This window comes from Cydia strobilella, chromosome 15, assembly GCF_947568885.1.
Source record: "Cydia strobilella chromosome 15, ilCydStro3.1, whole genome shotgun sequence".
In the NCBI taxonomy this organism is placed as follows: domain Eukaryota; kingdom Metazoa; phylum Arthropoda; class Insecta; order Lepidoptera; family Tortricidae; genus Cydia; species Cydia strobilella.
Genome location: NC_086055.1, coordinates 13,291,504 through 13,306,988, shown reverse-complemented (window position 1 = coordinate 13,306,988; position 15,485 = coordinate 13,291,504). Strand labels below are relative to the sequence as shown.

The 15,485-nt window shown below is 41.9% G+C and overlaps 2 protein-coding genes across 2 annotated transcripts in view; one reads left to right on the top strand and one right to left on the bottom strand.

The window, feature by feature from the left end:
- Positions 1-15,485, bottom strand: part of LOC134747569 (fasciclin-2) — a 406,372-nt gene that overhangs the window by 93,411 nt on the left and 297,476 nt on the right. The gene's annotated exons all lie outside the window — the stretch shown is intronic.
- The window catches only part of LOC134747594 (pyruvate carboxylase, mitochondrial), a 35,003-nt gene continuing 33,945 nt past the window's right edge, over positions 14,428-15,485 (top strand). The window contains exon 1 of the mRNA XM_063682189.1: positions 14,428-14,654. Coding sequence (XP_063538259.1) covers positions 14,568-14,654 — 87 coding nt within the window. The 5' untranslated portion in view covers positions 14,428-14,567. The remainder of the gene's footprint in view (positions 14,655-15,485) is intronic.

Sequence of the window (15,485 nt, the reverse complement as noted above, 5' to 3'; positions counted from 1 at the left end):
AACACGACCCAATAGTGAAAATGTCTTAGACGAGCGAAACGGCGGGCCGAAGGCCGAAGGCCGTAGGCCCGACGTGAGCTTGTCAAGACATTTTTACTATTGGGTCGTGTTTAAGCTCCAACTTCCCGCTTACCGGCCAAAGCAGAACCAACCCTCCCCAAGTGTCTTAATAAGCGAAGCCGGCGGGCCGAAGGCCCGACGGCGGAGCGTCAAGGTTCGCGAAGGCCGAAGGCCGAGCTCCGCGTAGGGCCGAAGGCCCGAAGCGTCACACGAGAGGGGGAAGTTGGAGCTTAAACACGACCCAATAGTGAAAATGTCTTAGACGAGCGAAACGGCGGGCCGAAGGCCGAAGGCCGTAGGCCCGACGTGAGCTTGTCAAGACATTTTTACTATTGGGTCGTGTTTAAGCTCCAACTTCCCGCTTACCGGCCAAAGCAGAACCAACCCTCCCCAAGTGTCTTAATAAGCGAAGCCGGCGGGCCGAAGGCCCGACGGCGGAGCGTCAAGGTTCGCGAAGGCCGAAGGCCGAGCTCCGCGTAGGGCCGAAGGCCCGAAGCGTCACACGAGAGGGGGAAGTTGGAGCTTAAACACGACCCAATAGTGAAAATGTCTTAGACGAGCGAAACGGCGGGCCGAAGGCCGAAGGCCGTAGGCCCGACGTGAGCTTGTCAAGACATTTTTACTATTGGGTCGTGTTTAAGCTCCAACTTCCCGCTTACCGCCCAAAGCAGAACCAACCCTCCCCAAGTGTCTTAATAAGCGAAGCCGGCGGGCCGAAGGCCCGACGGCGGAGCGTCAAGGCTCGCGAAGGCCGAAGGCCGAGCTCCGCGTAGGGCCGAAGGCCCGAAGCGTCACACGAGAGAGGGAAGTTGGAGCTTAAACACGACCCAATAGTGAAAATGTCTTAGACGAGCGAAACGGCGGGCCGAAGGCCGAAGGCCGTAGGCCCGACGTGAGCTTGTCAAGACATTTTTACTATTGGGTCGTGTTTAAGCTCCAACTTCCCGCTTACCGGCCAAAGCAGAACCAACCCTCCCCAAGTGTCTTAATAAGCGAAGCCGGCGGGCCGAAGGCCCGACGGCGGAGCGTCAAGGTTCGCGAAGGCCGAAGGCCGAGCTCCGCGTAGGGCCGAAGGCCCGAAGCGTCACACGAGAGGGGGAAGTTGGAGCTTAAACACGACCCAATAGTGAAAATGTCTTAGACGAGCGAAACGGCGGGCCGAAGGCCGAAGGCCGTAGGCCCGATGTGAGCTTGTCAAGACATTTTTACTATTGGGTCGTGTTTAAGCTCCAACTTCCCGCTTACCGGCCAAAGCAGAACCAACCCTCCCCAAGTGTCTTAATAAGCGAAGCCGGCGGGCCGAAGGCCCGACGGCGGAGCGTCAAGGTTCGCGAAGGCCGAAGGCCGAGCTCCGCGTAGGGCCGAAGGCCCGAAGCGTCACACGAGAGGGGGAAGTTGGAGCTTAAACACGACCCAATAGTGAAAATGTCTTAGACGAGCGAAACGGCGGGCCGAAGGCCGAAGGCCGTAGGCCCGACGTGAGCTTGTCAAGACATTTTTACTATTGGGTCGTGTTTAAGCTCCAACTTCCCGCTTACCGCCCAAAGCAGAACCAACCCTCCCCAAGTGTCTTAATAAGCGAAGCCGGCGGGCCGAAGGCCCGACGGCGGAGCGTCAAGGCTCGCGAAGGCCGAAGGCCGAGCTCCGCGTAGGGCCGAAGGCCCGAAGCGTCACACGAGAGGGGGAAGTTGGAGCTTAAACACGACCCAATAGTGAAAATGTCTTAGACCAGCGAAACGGCGGGCCGAAGGCCGAAGGCCGTAGGCCCGACGTGAGCTTGTCAAGACATTTTTACTATTGGGTCGTGTTTAAGCTCCAACTTCCCGCTTACCGCCCAAAGCAAAACCAACCCTCCAAGTGTTTTAATAAGCGAAGCGGCGGGCCGAAGGCCCGACGCTGAGCTTCGAAACCCAGCGAAGGCCGAAGGCCGAGCTCCGCGTAGGGCCGAAGGCCCGAAGCGTCCCTTACGATTTCCCAAGCACGCGAGGCCGAAGGCCGAGCTGCGGGTATGAAGTGCTCGCATGCGGAACCTTTCTTTCTACCAAAAGTACAACTTTATTACTTTTTCCATTGGAAAACAAAACTACTGCACCAACAACAGCAACAACAACAACAACTACACATCAACAACAGCACCAACAACAACAACACATCAACAACAGCACCAACAACAACACCTCAACAACTACAGCACCAATAACAACAACTACAGCACCAAAACAACAGCACCAAAAACAACAAGACCAACAACAAAACAACAACAACAACAACACGATGACCGCGGGGCCCTCGGGCCCCGCGCACCGCGCAAAAAACTAGTTAATAATATATATAGCTACATCCCCACTGATTTCTAATATACGCCTTTTATTTGGAAAGTACAAGGGTTAGGTAAAAAAAAAAAAAAGTTTTGTATAGAGCTCGGAAAATGTAGGTCCAGAAAAATATGGATTTTTTGGACAAGTGGAAGACGAGGATTCCGCATAAGAGCACGCCGAAACGGTAAGACTTAGTGGGGGGGTGCTCGACCAAATGTCATAGAGGACCCTGGGCAGTTTTTGAAGCCACCATTTTTTTTTCAAAATGGCGGATTCAAAATGGCGGCCAATTTTCAAAATGGTCCTAGCGCGCTGAAATTTCGGTCACGGAATCTCGGGGTCCCCTAGATTGGTATGGAAAAAAAAATTTTTGAAAAAATCCAAAATGGCGGAAAAAATGGCCACTTTTTTTTTGTATGGTAACTTTTAAACGGTGCTAGATAGGTGGGGGGTGCTCGACCAAATGTCATAGAGGGCCCCGAGAGAAGTACGACTGCATTTAAAAATTTTCAAAATGGCCGACTTTTTTTTTTTTTTTTTTTCAAGTTGGTCCGAGCGCGCTGAGATTTGGCATGCGGCGAGCCTCGGGGCCCGAGATTAGTATGTCGAAAAAATTTTTTGGAAAAATCCAAAATGGCGGCGGACAGAGGCAAAGTCAAATTTTCGAGTAGGTTAAGCGAGCCCGAAGGGCGAGCTGCAGGCCGGGAGGCCGAAGGCCGACCCCGCGACGGGCCGTCAGGCCCGGAGCTTCACCCCGAATGGCCAGGCGTGCCCAAACCCCAGTAATTTTGGGCGAGGCCGAAGGCCGAGCTGCGTTAAGGACGAACAAAGCAAAATCCTATACAAAAAGTGTGTTAAGCGAGCCCGAAGGGCGAGCTTCGGGCCGGGAGGCCGAAGGCCGACCCCGGCGGAGGGCCGAAGGCCCGGAGCCTTCACCCCGACTCCCAAGCGTGCCAACCCCGAGTAATTTAAAGCGAGGCCGAAGGCCGAGCTGCGTGAATGCAGTGCTCCCAAGCGTTCTACCAAGTCAACTGTGTTGATAAGCGAAGCCGGCGGGCCGAAGGCCCGACGGCGAAGCGTCGAGGCTAGCGAAGGCCGAAGGCCGAGCTCCGCGTAGGGCCGAAGGCCCGAAGCGTCACACGAGAGGGGGAAGTTGGAGCTTAAACACGACCCAATAGTGAAAATGTCTTAGACGAGCGAAACGGCGGGCCGAAGGCCGAAGGCCGTAGGCCCGACGTGAGCTTGTCAAGACATTTTTACGATTGGGTCGTGTTTAAGCTCCAACTTCCCGCTTACCGGCCAAAGCAGAACCAACCCTCCCCAAGTGTCTTAATAAGCGAAGCCGGCGGGCCGAAGGCCCGACGGCGGAGCGTCAAGGCTTGCGAAGGCCGAAGGCCGAGCTCCGCGTAGGGCCGAAGGCCCGAAGCGTCACACGAGAGGGGGAAGTTGGAGCTTAAACACGACCCAATAGTGAAAATGTCTTAGACGAGCGAAACGGCGGGCCGAAGGCCGAAGGCCGTAGGCCCGACGTGAGCTTGTCAAGACATTTTTACTATTGGGTCGTGTTTAAGCTCCAACTTCCCGCTTACCGCCCAAAGCAGAACCAACCCTCCCCAAGTGTCTTAATAAGCGAAGCCGGCGGGCCGAAGGCCCGACGGCGGAGCGTCAAGGCTCGCGAAGGCCGAAGGCCGAGCTCCGCGTAGGGCCGAAGGCCCGAAGCGTCACACGAGAGGGGGAAGTTAGAGCTTAAACACGACCCAATAGTGAAAATGTCTTAGACCAGCGAAACGGCGGGCCGAAGGCCGAAGGCCGTAGGCCCGACGTGAGCTTGTCAAGACATTTTTACTATTGGGTCGTGTTTAAGCTCCAACTTCCCGCTTACCGCCTAAATCAAAACCAACCATCCAAGTGTTTTAATAAGCGAAAAAATAAAGCTTCGAAACCCAGCGAAGGCCGAAGGCCGAGCTCCGCGTAGGGCCGAAGGCCCGAAGCGTCCCTTACGAATTCCCAAGCACGCGAGGCCGAAGGCCGAGCTGCGGGTATGAAGTGCTCGCATGCGGATCTTTTCTTTCTACCAAAAGTACAACTTTATTACTTTTTCCATTGGAAAACAAAACTACTGCACCAACAACAGCAACAACAACAACTACACATCAACAACAGCACCAACAACAACAACACATCAACAACAGCACAAACAACAGCACAAACAACGGCACCAACAACAACAACTACAGCACCAAAAACAACAAGACCAACAACAGCACAAAACCACAGCACCAAAACAACAACACCAAAAACAACAAAACAACAACAACAACAACAACAACAACACGATGACCGCGGGGCCCTCGGGCCCCGCGCACCGCGCAAAAAACTAGTCATATATTATATAACTACTACAAACAGCTTGTTTGGTTAATTGAAATGCCATAAAACCAGTTTTGTTTTACACATTGATATTTTATTTTATTTATTTCACGTACATACAAGATTAAATCAATACATAATGATTTAAAAAATGGTACTATTTACACCTAACAAAACAAAACCTTAAATGATGTATTAAAAAAAATCTTAACCAAATAAAACTTAACCACATAACTTATACAGATTTAAAGAGTGACCTAAGCGACCGTAACTATGGAAACGAGTGACGAGAAAAGGTTGATTCACACATTTACCATAAACACTTTTTATAAAATCACAAATTAACACATTGTAACGCAGCGCAGCGTACTACGTAGGCGAACAACGCGAATGCGAAGCGAAGCGATGCGGCGCGGGGTGAATCTATCCTTTGATACTTATAGAAGTGTCTTACGTGGGCGATCTCGTTGCGAACGCGAACGCCGCGCCGCCGCCGTGGGCCCGCCGCGCCGCGCCGCACTGCTTCGCTTTGCGTTCGCGAGTTGTTCGCTTACGTAAGACGCTGCGTAACAGCACAAACATTTAGTTGTTATCTTTCACTTAGATACGTGTAGGCATGTTTACTTATATGATAATAGAAATTACGATGTTAAATTATATCTAAATGTTGCTTCCTTAAAATATTTCTTAGATATTATTAATATGTAGGTATTTTTTTTATTAAGTGTTTTTTGGCGTACGCCTATGTAGGTACTAGGGGCTTAGTTATTTAATCAGGGAAACAGCCTGCAACCAAGATTACCAAGAGCTTACTGGCACGCCCGAAACGTCAAGAAAAACAATAAAAGAAGTCACACGCGATAAGGTCCCGTTTTAGTTTTATTATAAGTTATAACGTAGAATTTCTTCTTTTCCCAACTTGAACTGTTGCTCGCGGCATTCTTAAACCGAAAGTACTTTACTTTAACTTTTACATTTAAGTATTAACATAGTTTTTAAGCCTTATAATAGTTATAATATGTATTACTAATACAGTGGGATTACTGTTATCTTGAAAAGTGGGTACTACTAAAGTCCTAATCTTAAAGACCGGCAATACACTTGCAACCCCTCTGGCACCTTCAGGCGGTTCGTCTGCTCGTTTGCCTCCAAATCCTCCTTCTCGCGTCGTGTTCCTCGCCGCGGTCGTGAAATCCCCGTGGACTCAGAGCTATAACCGCAAAAATCGAAACTCGCAAACTGCGGGCATCTTGCTCTGTTACTCTAATTACGCCTTCATATGCAGTAAAACAGAAAGATCCCCGCAATTTGCGAATTTCGGTTTTCGCGGTAGGCCCCCAGTTTCTCTTTGACGATGTCCCGCTATCTCTGTGCCTGTTTTTGGCGCCGTGAAGCGCAGACGTGCAGTTGGGTGTCCAGGGTAGAACGGACTTGAGGCGCTACGGCCTAAATATATCATAAATGATAAACTTGCATCAAATTCTTCTCTCAGGGCAGTGAACTCCAATAAGACTGCAAAACACTTATCTTTATTGTTAAACAATACCTTCTGTAAGTCTTACTGATACGGTCACGAATATAAAGCATGAGCATGAGTACTCCATTGTCATGGCAGTTTGCACCTTGACACTTTTATCACTTAAATGTTACGGGCAATACTAGAAGGTTATGTAAACTTAAGTTTACCTGGGTATTCCTAAGGATTACCCAAGCCTCTTGGGTAAATCCTGGAAATTAAATTGAGGCATTTTCTATGAAAAGGTACCTTATTGTCGATGGCGCTTACGCCGCACAGCGTAGCACGGCATTGTATTTATATCGGAACATCGTTAATAATGGCGTAAGCGCCATCGACGATAAAGTCCCTTTTTATGGAAAATATCACAATTAACCTTCTAATATTACCCGTAACATATACTGCAGGGTGGCTAAAAAATAAGTGCATTCCCGTTGCCAGGGAGGTTTTGCACTGAGCAACTTTTGCTATGGGCCCAACCACAAAATCGCGAAAAAAAATTACTCTCCCATAGAAAATGGACCAGCCTATGAAAGCCAAATTTTTTTTCGCGATTTCGGAGTTGGTCCCATAGTAAAAGTTGCTCAGTATAATCCCAAAACCTCCCTGGCAACGGGAATACATTTAATTTTTAGCCATCCTGTATATATTACACACTGCGAAATGCTATCTTGAGATTAGATATTGCGAAACAACAAATAAAACGAATATTATCTTTGACCGATAAAGGATTGTTTATAGTTATGTTCGTAAAATGTTTCGCATAAGCTGTATTATCTGTAGCCTTACCAGTCTGACCACGCCTGCCTTAGCGGTGTCAAACTGACATATTCCGTATTATTACGTAACTTACTTTCTAATACATCCCGCTCGCGCTCGCACTAATATGCGAGTACGAGCGAGGTGCATATATATGTCAGTGTCAAACTGGTGGTAGCCATACTGTTTCTTATCTTCCATTTACGACACTAGGAATTTTCATATTAAAAGAAATATGGAAAAAATTACGCTTCCGGCAGGACTTGAACCCGCAACCTCTGCAATCCGTGCTTAAAAAAAAAATTGTTTTTTAAAATTTGTAGTACCGGCCAAGTGCGAGTCGGACTCGCGCACGAAGGGTTTCGTACCATTACGCAAAAAACGGCAAAAAAATCACTTTTGTTTTATGGGAGCCCCACAGAAATACATGATCTGTGAAAATTTCAACTGTCTAGCTGTCACGGTTCATGAGGTACAGCCTGGTGACAGACAGACAGCGGAGTCTTATTAATAGTGTCCCGTTTGATTCCCTTTGGCTACGGAACCCTAAAAGTGGTTTACTTAGAGACCAAAATGGTTGTAGTATTTTTTAAATTGTGGGTTAAATTGGAACCATATCAAACATGTGCATCTCGACACCAAACAATCCCGACATACTTATTACTCTTATTAGTTATAACTTTACAATGAATATCTCCCGTTGCCATTTTTAGGTAAAGTCCAACACAAAGTAAAAAAATAGACATTGTGACCTAAAAAAATATTATCTCTAGTTTCAGTTAATAATCATATTTTACCAGTCGAAATAACACCACAAGAAATTACCACCACCAAAACTCCCGAAAACTCGTTTTACCATGAAATTTTGTCTACCAAGGAAACTAAAGCACAGAATAACTAATAGTACACTAAAGCAACATTACCATTAATCGATACCGCTTGGATATTAGTTAGTATGTCAACAAACTCGGGTTCGTTGCTCGCCAACACCGGTTGTTGCCAAACAGACGTCAGGTGTAGGTATAGTTAGTTACCTATTACGCGCGCGCAGCGGCTGAGTTCACGTAGTGCCAGCGTAAAATGGCCCCCTCTGTGTACAGGGTGCCTAGCCAACATGCCAATCGTTAACGCTCCGTAGCGAACGATGACGCAAATGTCGCTGTCGCACTAATGTGGAAGAGTGATAGAGAGATGATTACGCTACGCTACGGAGCGTAAACGATTAGCATGTTGGCTAAGCACCCAGATATATAGTATGTATAGCGAGTTAGAGTTACCTACGCGCGCGCACACCCCTGTAATATGACCCCTTCTGTACTGTACCCTGGCCATGAGCACATTGAGCACAGAATAAGTAATAGTATTATTATACAGAACGGCCACACACCGCCCTGCTCCGATTCGAATTACCTCGCCCCGCAACAGCAGATTGACGACCTTTTGCCGACCGCTCAGTACTGTTTTTAAGCAACTTACTCACACAATGACGCATGCCGCGTGTACAGACGTGCCGTTCACACATAGAAACGCAAGTGATTTTTGATGTATAGCGTGTCCGCCTTGTGCCATGCTACAGCGGCCACAGGTTATATAAGTAATAGTTCTGGCTGTATTCGCTAAGGGTGGTATTCCATCTGTCCAATATCTTTGTCAAATGTCCTACACTGAGAACAAATTAAATTACTTTCTTATGAAAATATTTTCATTTGTGTTTTTTTACAAATTAAAATATTTTCATAAGAAAGTAATTGAATTTGTTCTTAGAGTATTAATGGCACCGCCATCTCTCTTCGCTAGCCCGTAATCACCTGAGTTTGATTCGGTTAGGAGGTCGAACCATACTGTTCTATCTCAGGGATGGCCAGGGGGCGCCACAAGCCTATGGAAATTGTCATATACTTGCGCCACCTTACCTTGCGGTCATATCTGTCGTAATGGACGCGTTTTGTTAGAGAGTGAAACTTCTATATAGGGTTGCCACCTTTTTTCTATACACATATAGTATTTTTGTCAAAATATTGAAAAAATATAGTATTTACTGGGAAATTTAAAAAAAAGGCACGATTTGAGGCGAATTAAAAATCCAAGTCGCATACGATGCGATATCGGTCACATTTGTATACCCCATTCTTGTGTGATAAAAATATAGTATTTTTCGTACTATATTGTTTTTGTATAATATATAGTACAAGTGACTAAAATATAGTACGATACTATATATTATAGTATGGGTGGCAACCCTACTTCTATACCTAGTAGTCCTAGTACTATTATTTATTCTGTGACTCTGTATGCAATTGGAATGATATCTCAGGGCCACTATGTACAACAAACTTACCTATTTTATCATTGTGCGCACAATTTTAAAGATAGCCACATTGATTAGAATCCTGTCACTTAAGCCTTAAGGTCTGTATTTGACTTAACCTAATAAACTTGTTATGATTCGGCCAGAATATTTTAGATGTTTAAAATGTTTAATATTGTTTAACCAAACTTTCTTCTTTCTCTGTTATAAATCGAAATCAGGTTTTGCCTGTTTTGTTGGACTTTGAGCATTTTAATTTTATCTTGTGTATAGTTAGTATAAAATGTACTTGATCACCGGAATTGGATAAAGAAAACTTGAACATTTATAACTATCAATTTTAATTACCTTATATTTTTGTTTGTTTTTATTTTATTCTTATCACTAACATAGATTTATAAGTTTTGCTGTGCCTTGTACTAAGTGGCAGCTGGCGTAAGTGGAATAATCCCTAACAATACAATAATATTGATTTTTTTATTCGAAATAAAAATATAGATTGATTGAATTCTGTTTTTCAAAGTTAGCTCCGAGTTTGCATAATTTGTACTAAACACCTAAACAGTTTAATTATTACTTAATGTTTAATATTTATTTTTGTTTTATTTTATGCTTATTTATTTACGTCCGCAAAAAAAAACAATTTGAGCAACGTAAATTTTTCTTATTCTTTAAATTAAATAATTACCTTTAGGTTTATTTGACTTGCTACAGACTTAATATTTCCAATTTTCTTTTAGGCTGATTATAGTGTCACGGGGAGCAATCCGCGCGGACGGTCCGCGTGACACTAAAATTAGCCTTAATGCTCGTCAATTACGTAGGTTAAAGGACGAGGCGTCCGACATGTCATTTTCTATGACGGCTGATCGGTGATCACGTGGCACTTTCCATAGAAAACGTAGCGCCGTAAGCTCCGGCCCGGCCCCGACCCGGTCTAGCGTGAGTCAGCTATGATGGTCGACTTTATAAACGATATTGTTGCATGAATGATGATAAAACTAACATTTTATCGAGTTTTTATTGATTTAACGTCTTTTCCACTTTTGACAGCGATAGTCGTTAAACGATTTACTTACATGGTCGTTGGACAATATGTCATTTGTCTATATTTCTAACTTAAACTTAGTTGATATTAAGTGGATGTTAAATGATATAAATGACACTTGTCTATACATACCGTTTTATAGCATTCATGCCGTTTTGACAGACATAATACTAAGTCGACTTTTGACGGCTAGACTTTGATTATTTTATCGTAGTCCTCATTAGGCGACGATAAGCTTAATCGAACGCTACAACGTTCAATTCACGAAGGCTGATATTTGTTTGTAATTTCATTCAGCATTTTAAGGACAGTATACGTTTCGTTCATTCTTTTAAAATTATGGCTTCAGTCCAGTGGGACTATTTCGCCAGTATCAAGGTCTTAGGCGCTATAAATACGACTAAAATTGTACGGTTAGTACAAGACAGTGTACGGTGATTTTATTAGCTCTTGTAACAAGATAGCTGGATTTTATAAGGGCCACGTGGGGCTACTTGGCGTTCACGCTAGAACAGTGGATAAACTCGTATCTAGATTGATTCTTCATTAAGTATCCACACACTTCCACATTAGTTTACTGCATTATAAGCTTGTAACACGTAAATTACCGTGATAGCTTATAACGTATTTTCTATCTTGTGCCTTCTCATAAAATACTGTTATTTACTTAATTGTAATAAAACAATCAATGCTTATGTCATGCTTTGACATAAGTTATGGAACATTTTATGTGGTCCGAGTGATATGAAAGCGATAACCTTGTAACAATGAGTACCAATCATTGTGTCCAATGATATATATGTAGTTATCATGGTTTGTGTCCATGTTACGCCATTGTTACGCAGTTTAAAGATAATTAGCTCGAGGGCCAAATTCGCTTTCGAATAAAAAAAATGGTTTTTCATAATAATAAAATATGGCCCGGATTGGTTTGAAGCAATTAACAATTTTAACGCATATCAGTGAGAGAACATGGGTCAAATCATCAAAATAATTAATGCAAATAAAAAAAAATCATTTATCCATATTTAAATACATTTTATCGTATTTTTATAAATCTTCATTTTTAGTTTTAAAGTGCGTCGACAGATGGCAGTGAAATTTCTGGGGTTACAAAATTTACTATGACAGTACCGCTTAAGTTCCTCTATGGTTTGAAGCTAAAACTACAATATCACTAGAGAGTATTAGAATTCAAAATCTGTACTGTATTTGAAGCCTGCTCATACCTACGTATGAGCTCTAAATCTAATATTTTTTTATAAATTAAAATACCTAACCTTTCATAGTTATTTCAAAAAATCAATGACTTAAGAATAAAATAAAAATATGATTTATTTACAAACAGCCGCCGTCTAATTACTGTAAATCTGGTCAAAAATTACTAATACCTACTGATGTTAGTTTAGGAGGTAAAATTCCGAGTTAAACTATAATAACGTTAGACAATAGTGATAATAATTGACCAATAGATAATAAATTATTAAAAACAATTGCAAGGGTTTCATAAATGTGTTTTATTAATATAACCTTCACTCTCTTGACCGCAGTTTCTAACCAAAATGCAATAAGAGATCGACAGATTGATTGAAACCTCGTAACAACTCGTAAGGGCTTCGCACAATCAAATGAATCAGTAAACAACGTGATGAGTTTTCTTTTGGGTGCTAGACTAGCATTCACTGCTAGTACGTAGTAGTAGTAGAAAATTAAAATATTGAGTATTAAATATAATTCAATATTGAATATTACTATTTTATTACTAATAATATGAAATAACCGCTTAATACTTAGTACTTCAGGCGCAACAATCAAAGTAAATAAAAGGCTTAGTTCCGGCCTCGCTATAAATGGACTACATATGACCAGATTAGATAAAACGTGTAGTTATCGTTCGTTATTTAGTAAAACATTGCGTAGGTACTAAAATGCTTCGTAAAAAAACCGGCCTAGTGCGAGTCGGATTCGCGTGCGAAGGGTTCCGTACCATCACGCAAAAAACGGCAAAAAAAAAACGTTTGTTGTATGGGAATTATTGAGTCCGGTCAATTATTGAGTCTAAGGGCCTGTTTCACAATGTCCAAGTAAAGTCCTGAAGAAGCTACTTGCCACTTATCTGACGAATAAAGTCATCGTTGGCGTTTCACAATCTCCAAATAAGCTTTATCTGCTGAATAAAGTGCTTTTTTTGTAGGAAATTTTATCTGGCAGTTAATTTATTTGTTAATTAACTATCCAATACTTTACTTGGACATTGTGAAACAGGCCCTAAGAGGGGTCTAGATTATGCAATACCGTATCTTGAACTTACCCATAGGTTCTCATTATCGATTATCGATTATCGACATCGACATAGTGTTTCAAAGTCATTCAGGTCATCGCGTTCCACTCGTTGGCCGAGGAGATTACTGTGGCTATCATCGTCAACGCACCTGACCATTTTTACACCTTAATGCAATGACTTAAGGCTTACCCTTGGTCAGTTAAATGTGTTGCTGTTAATTCTTATCCTTAGGTTATTTGTTTTCCATTTGTTTTATTTTTTAATATTATTTTACATTGTAAAATATTGTACAATCTAGTACAACAAGGGCATAAAGCGATCCATTTTTATCCGAAGCGCAGCGAGGACCAATATAGTGGAGGATAAAACTGGACAATTATGCCTGTTTTTCACTTCGATTGTAAGTAAAATATACATACAAAAATATCCAATATTTTAGGTAATTTTACAGATTCAAGATTGGTGATTCAAGACTAAAAAAAATTTTACTCGGGCCGGTCGGGGGCGCGGGGCACACCGGTCGGGAGCGTATCGGTCGGGGGGCGCGCCGGCAGGGCTGGCCGTTTGCATTGCAGATTTTGGACTTTATTGCTATGTCAATAAGGGTCGTAATAGATGATTTTACTTTATGCTCTAGAACATAATAAGCAACTTTATGTCGTATACGCACGACCTATAGTCGAACTTTACGAGCATGAGAAGTATTAAGAATATTAGTATCAACACTATCAACTTACATTCTGTTATAACTTAATTATTTGTAAAATGGGATCTAATCGCGTATAATTAAGTTAAAAATTACCTCCGACTTTTCAACTATGGCATTGTCTTCGTGGTCTTGGTCTTGTTTATCAACTAGAACCTTTTGAACTAGGTAGGTACCTTTGTTACTTGGTCGACACACAACACTCACGATGTAGGTATGGTTTTTCATTGGGCAATATTCGTTTTCGCTTACATTTACTAATGACTGGATTCCATATAGATGAGATCCTAAAACCATCGTCCCGATTGTAATTGCTGTTTTTTTATTTTCAATGGCTTCTTGAACTTTAAAAAAACATAGCAATTTCATTCGGGAATCGCATCCAAAGAGCAAATATCGCCATAAAAGAACAATTTGACACTGAAGGGACAATATTACGGAGTACAAAGTCCTTAATGGACATATATATGTGCATATTACCTTTTAAAATTGCGCTAACCGCTTCAAGTATGCAAGTCTAATTGAGCTAATCATCTACGTCGCTTACTGACTATCGTTTACATTGATATATGTAAATATACACACATCATACACTGTACCTATGTGTAAACCGTTACAAGATATTACGTGTCCGCTATTGACTTCATGTGCAGACTAGATTATAATGGTTGCTATCTTTAGATCTTTAATCTTATTCTTGATTAACTTGCAGCAGTTGCAGTCTCAAATGCCCTATGAATTCTATGTTTTGTATATGAATATCTGAGCTAGCTTCTTGTTTTTTTTTCGATTTGTAACAAACAACAGCTTCATAAAATAAAACTATGAAAACGGATAATATAGCGTACCGGGTGTCACCCGTTGACCACGAACGCTGTAAAGAGTTCGAAACGTCGGGATGTATTATAAATTCAATATACGCGATATTATCCGTTTTCATAGTTTTATTTCATGAGTAACTATCGCGGTAACCGAAGACAATATTAACAGCTTCATAACATAACAAATGAATTTCAGAAAAAAATATACACATTAACACTAACTTTTCTTTGTTTCAGGAAACGGAACGATACGAAAACGAAAAATAGTCTAGTCATTTTTTTTATACAATGAATTAATTATTATCTTAAGCTATAGTGCTATTTACTTAGCGCGGTGCTTATTGTTTTTGTAACTTTTTTTATTTCGATAAGTGAAGATGCAGATTCTCAAAGTGCGCCATGTTTATTTGACGGCCAATCAGTTTCAAGCATGGAGCTGCGCAAGGGCACGATATGCGAGCTCGGTAAGTACTTCATTTCATTTCATTTATCCACTAACAATATACATTTTGTTTGAATGTCATTCTATTTTACAATCTTAATTAACATAAAATATATAAAAAAATAAAATAAAAATATTAACAATATAAAAAAATATTACAATTCTAACGTGTCCACATTAATGAGATCATTTAAATCATACAGGTAGTTATTATACAAGATTTTTTTGTAATAACAATGTACATAATTAGCTAATTATTTTTATCATTTACAAGACGACCCGCCCCGGCTTCGCACGCGTAGTTCAACTAATTTACACAAAACCTTTACAAATTATACATATAAATCTTCCTCTTGAATCACTCTATCTATTAAAAAAAACCGCATCAAAATCCGTTGCGTAGTTTTAAAGATCTAAGCATACATAGGGACAGACAGCGGAAAGCGACTTTGTTTTATACTATGTAGTGATGAAATCTAATACGGAATAATAACATTTTTCTAAAAGAAAATCCTTTAGTCTTGCATTGAAAACGCGATGGTTGGTAATAGTTTTATATTATAATGGCAGACTATTGAAAAATAAGACGCTCTGATAACAAGCCTCGTGTTTCATAAATCATAATATTTAGTCTTGGCACTATCTTGTTTTGTATTCGTCTGTGGTGTCTTTCCTTCTACTCAGACTACTAACAACTATAGTTGAATTAAACGCTCGCTGCACACGAAAACGTAGTGTGCTCTCTGTCACACCTACCTACGGCGGGTAGGTGTGACAGACACAAAGACACACTACCTATTCGTGTGTAGCGAGTGTTTGATTTAACTATAACATCCACACATTTAATTGACTA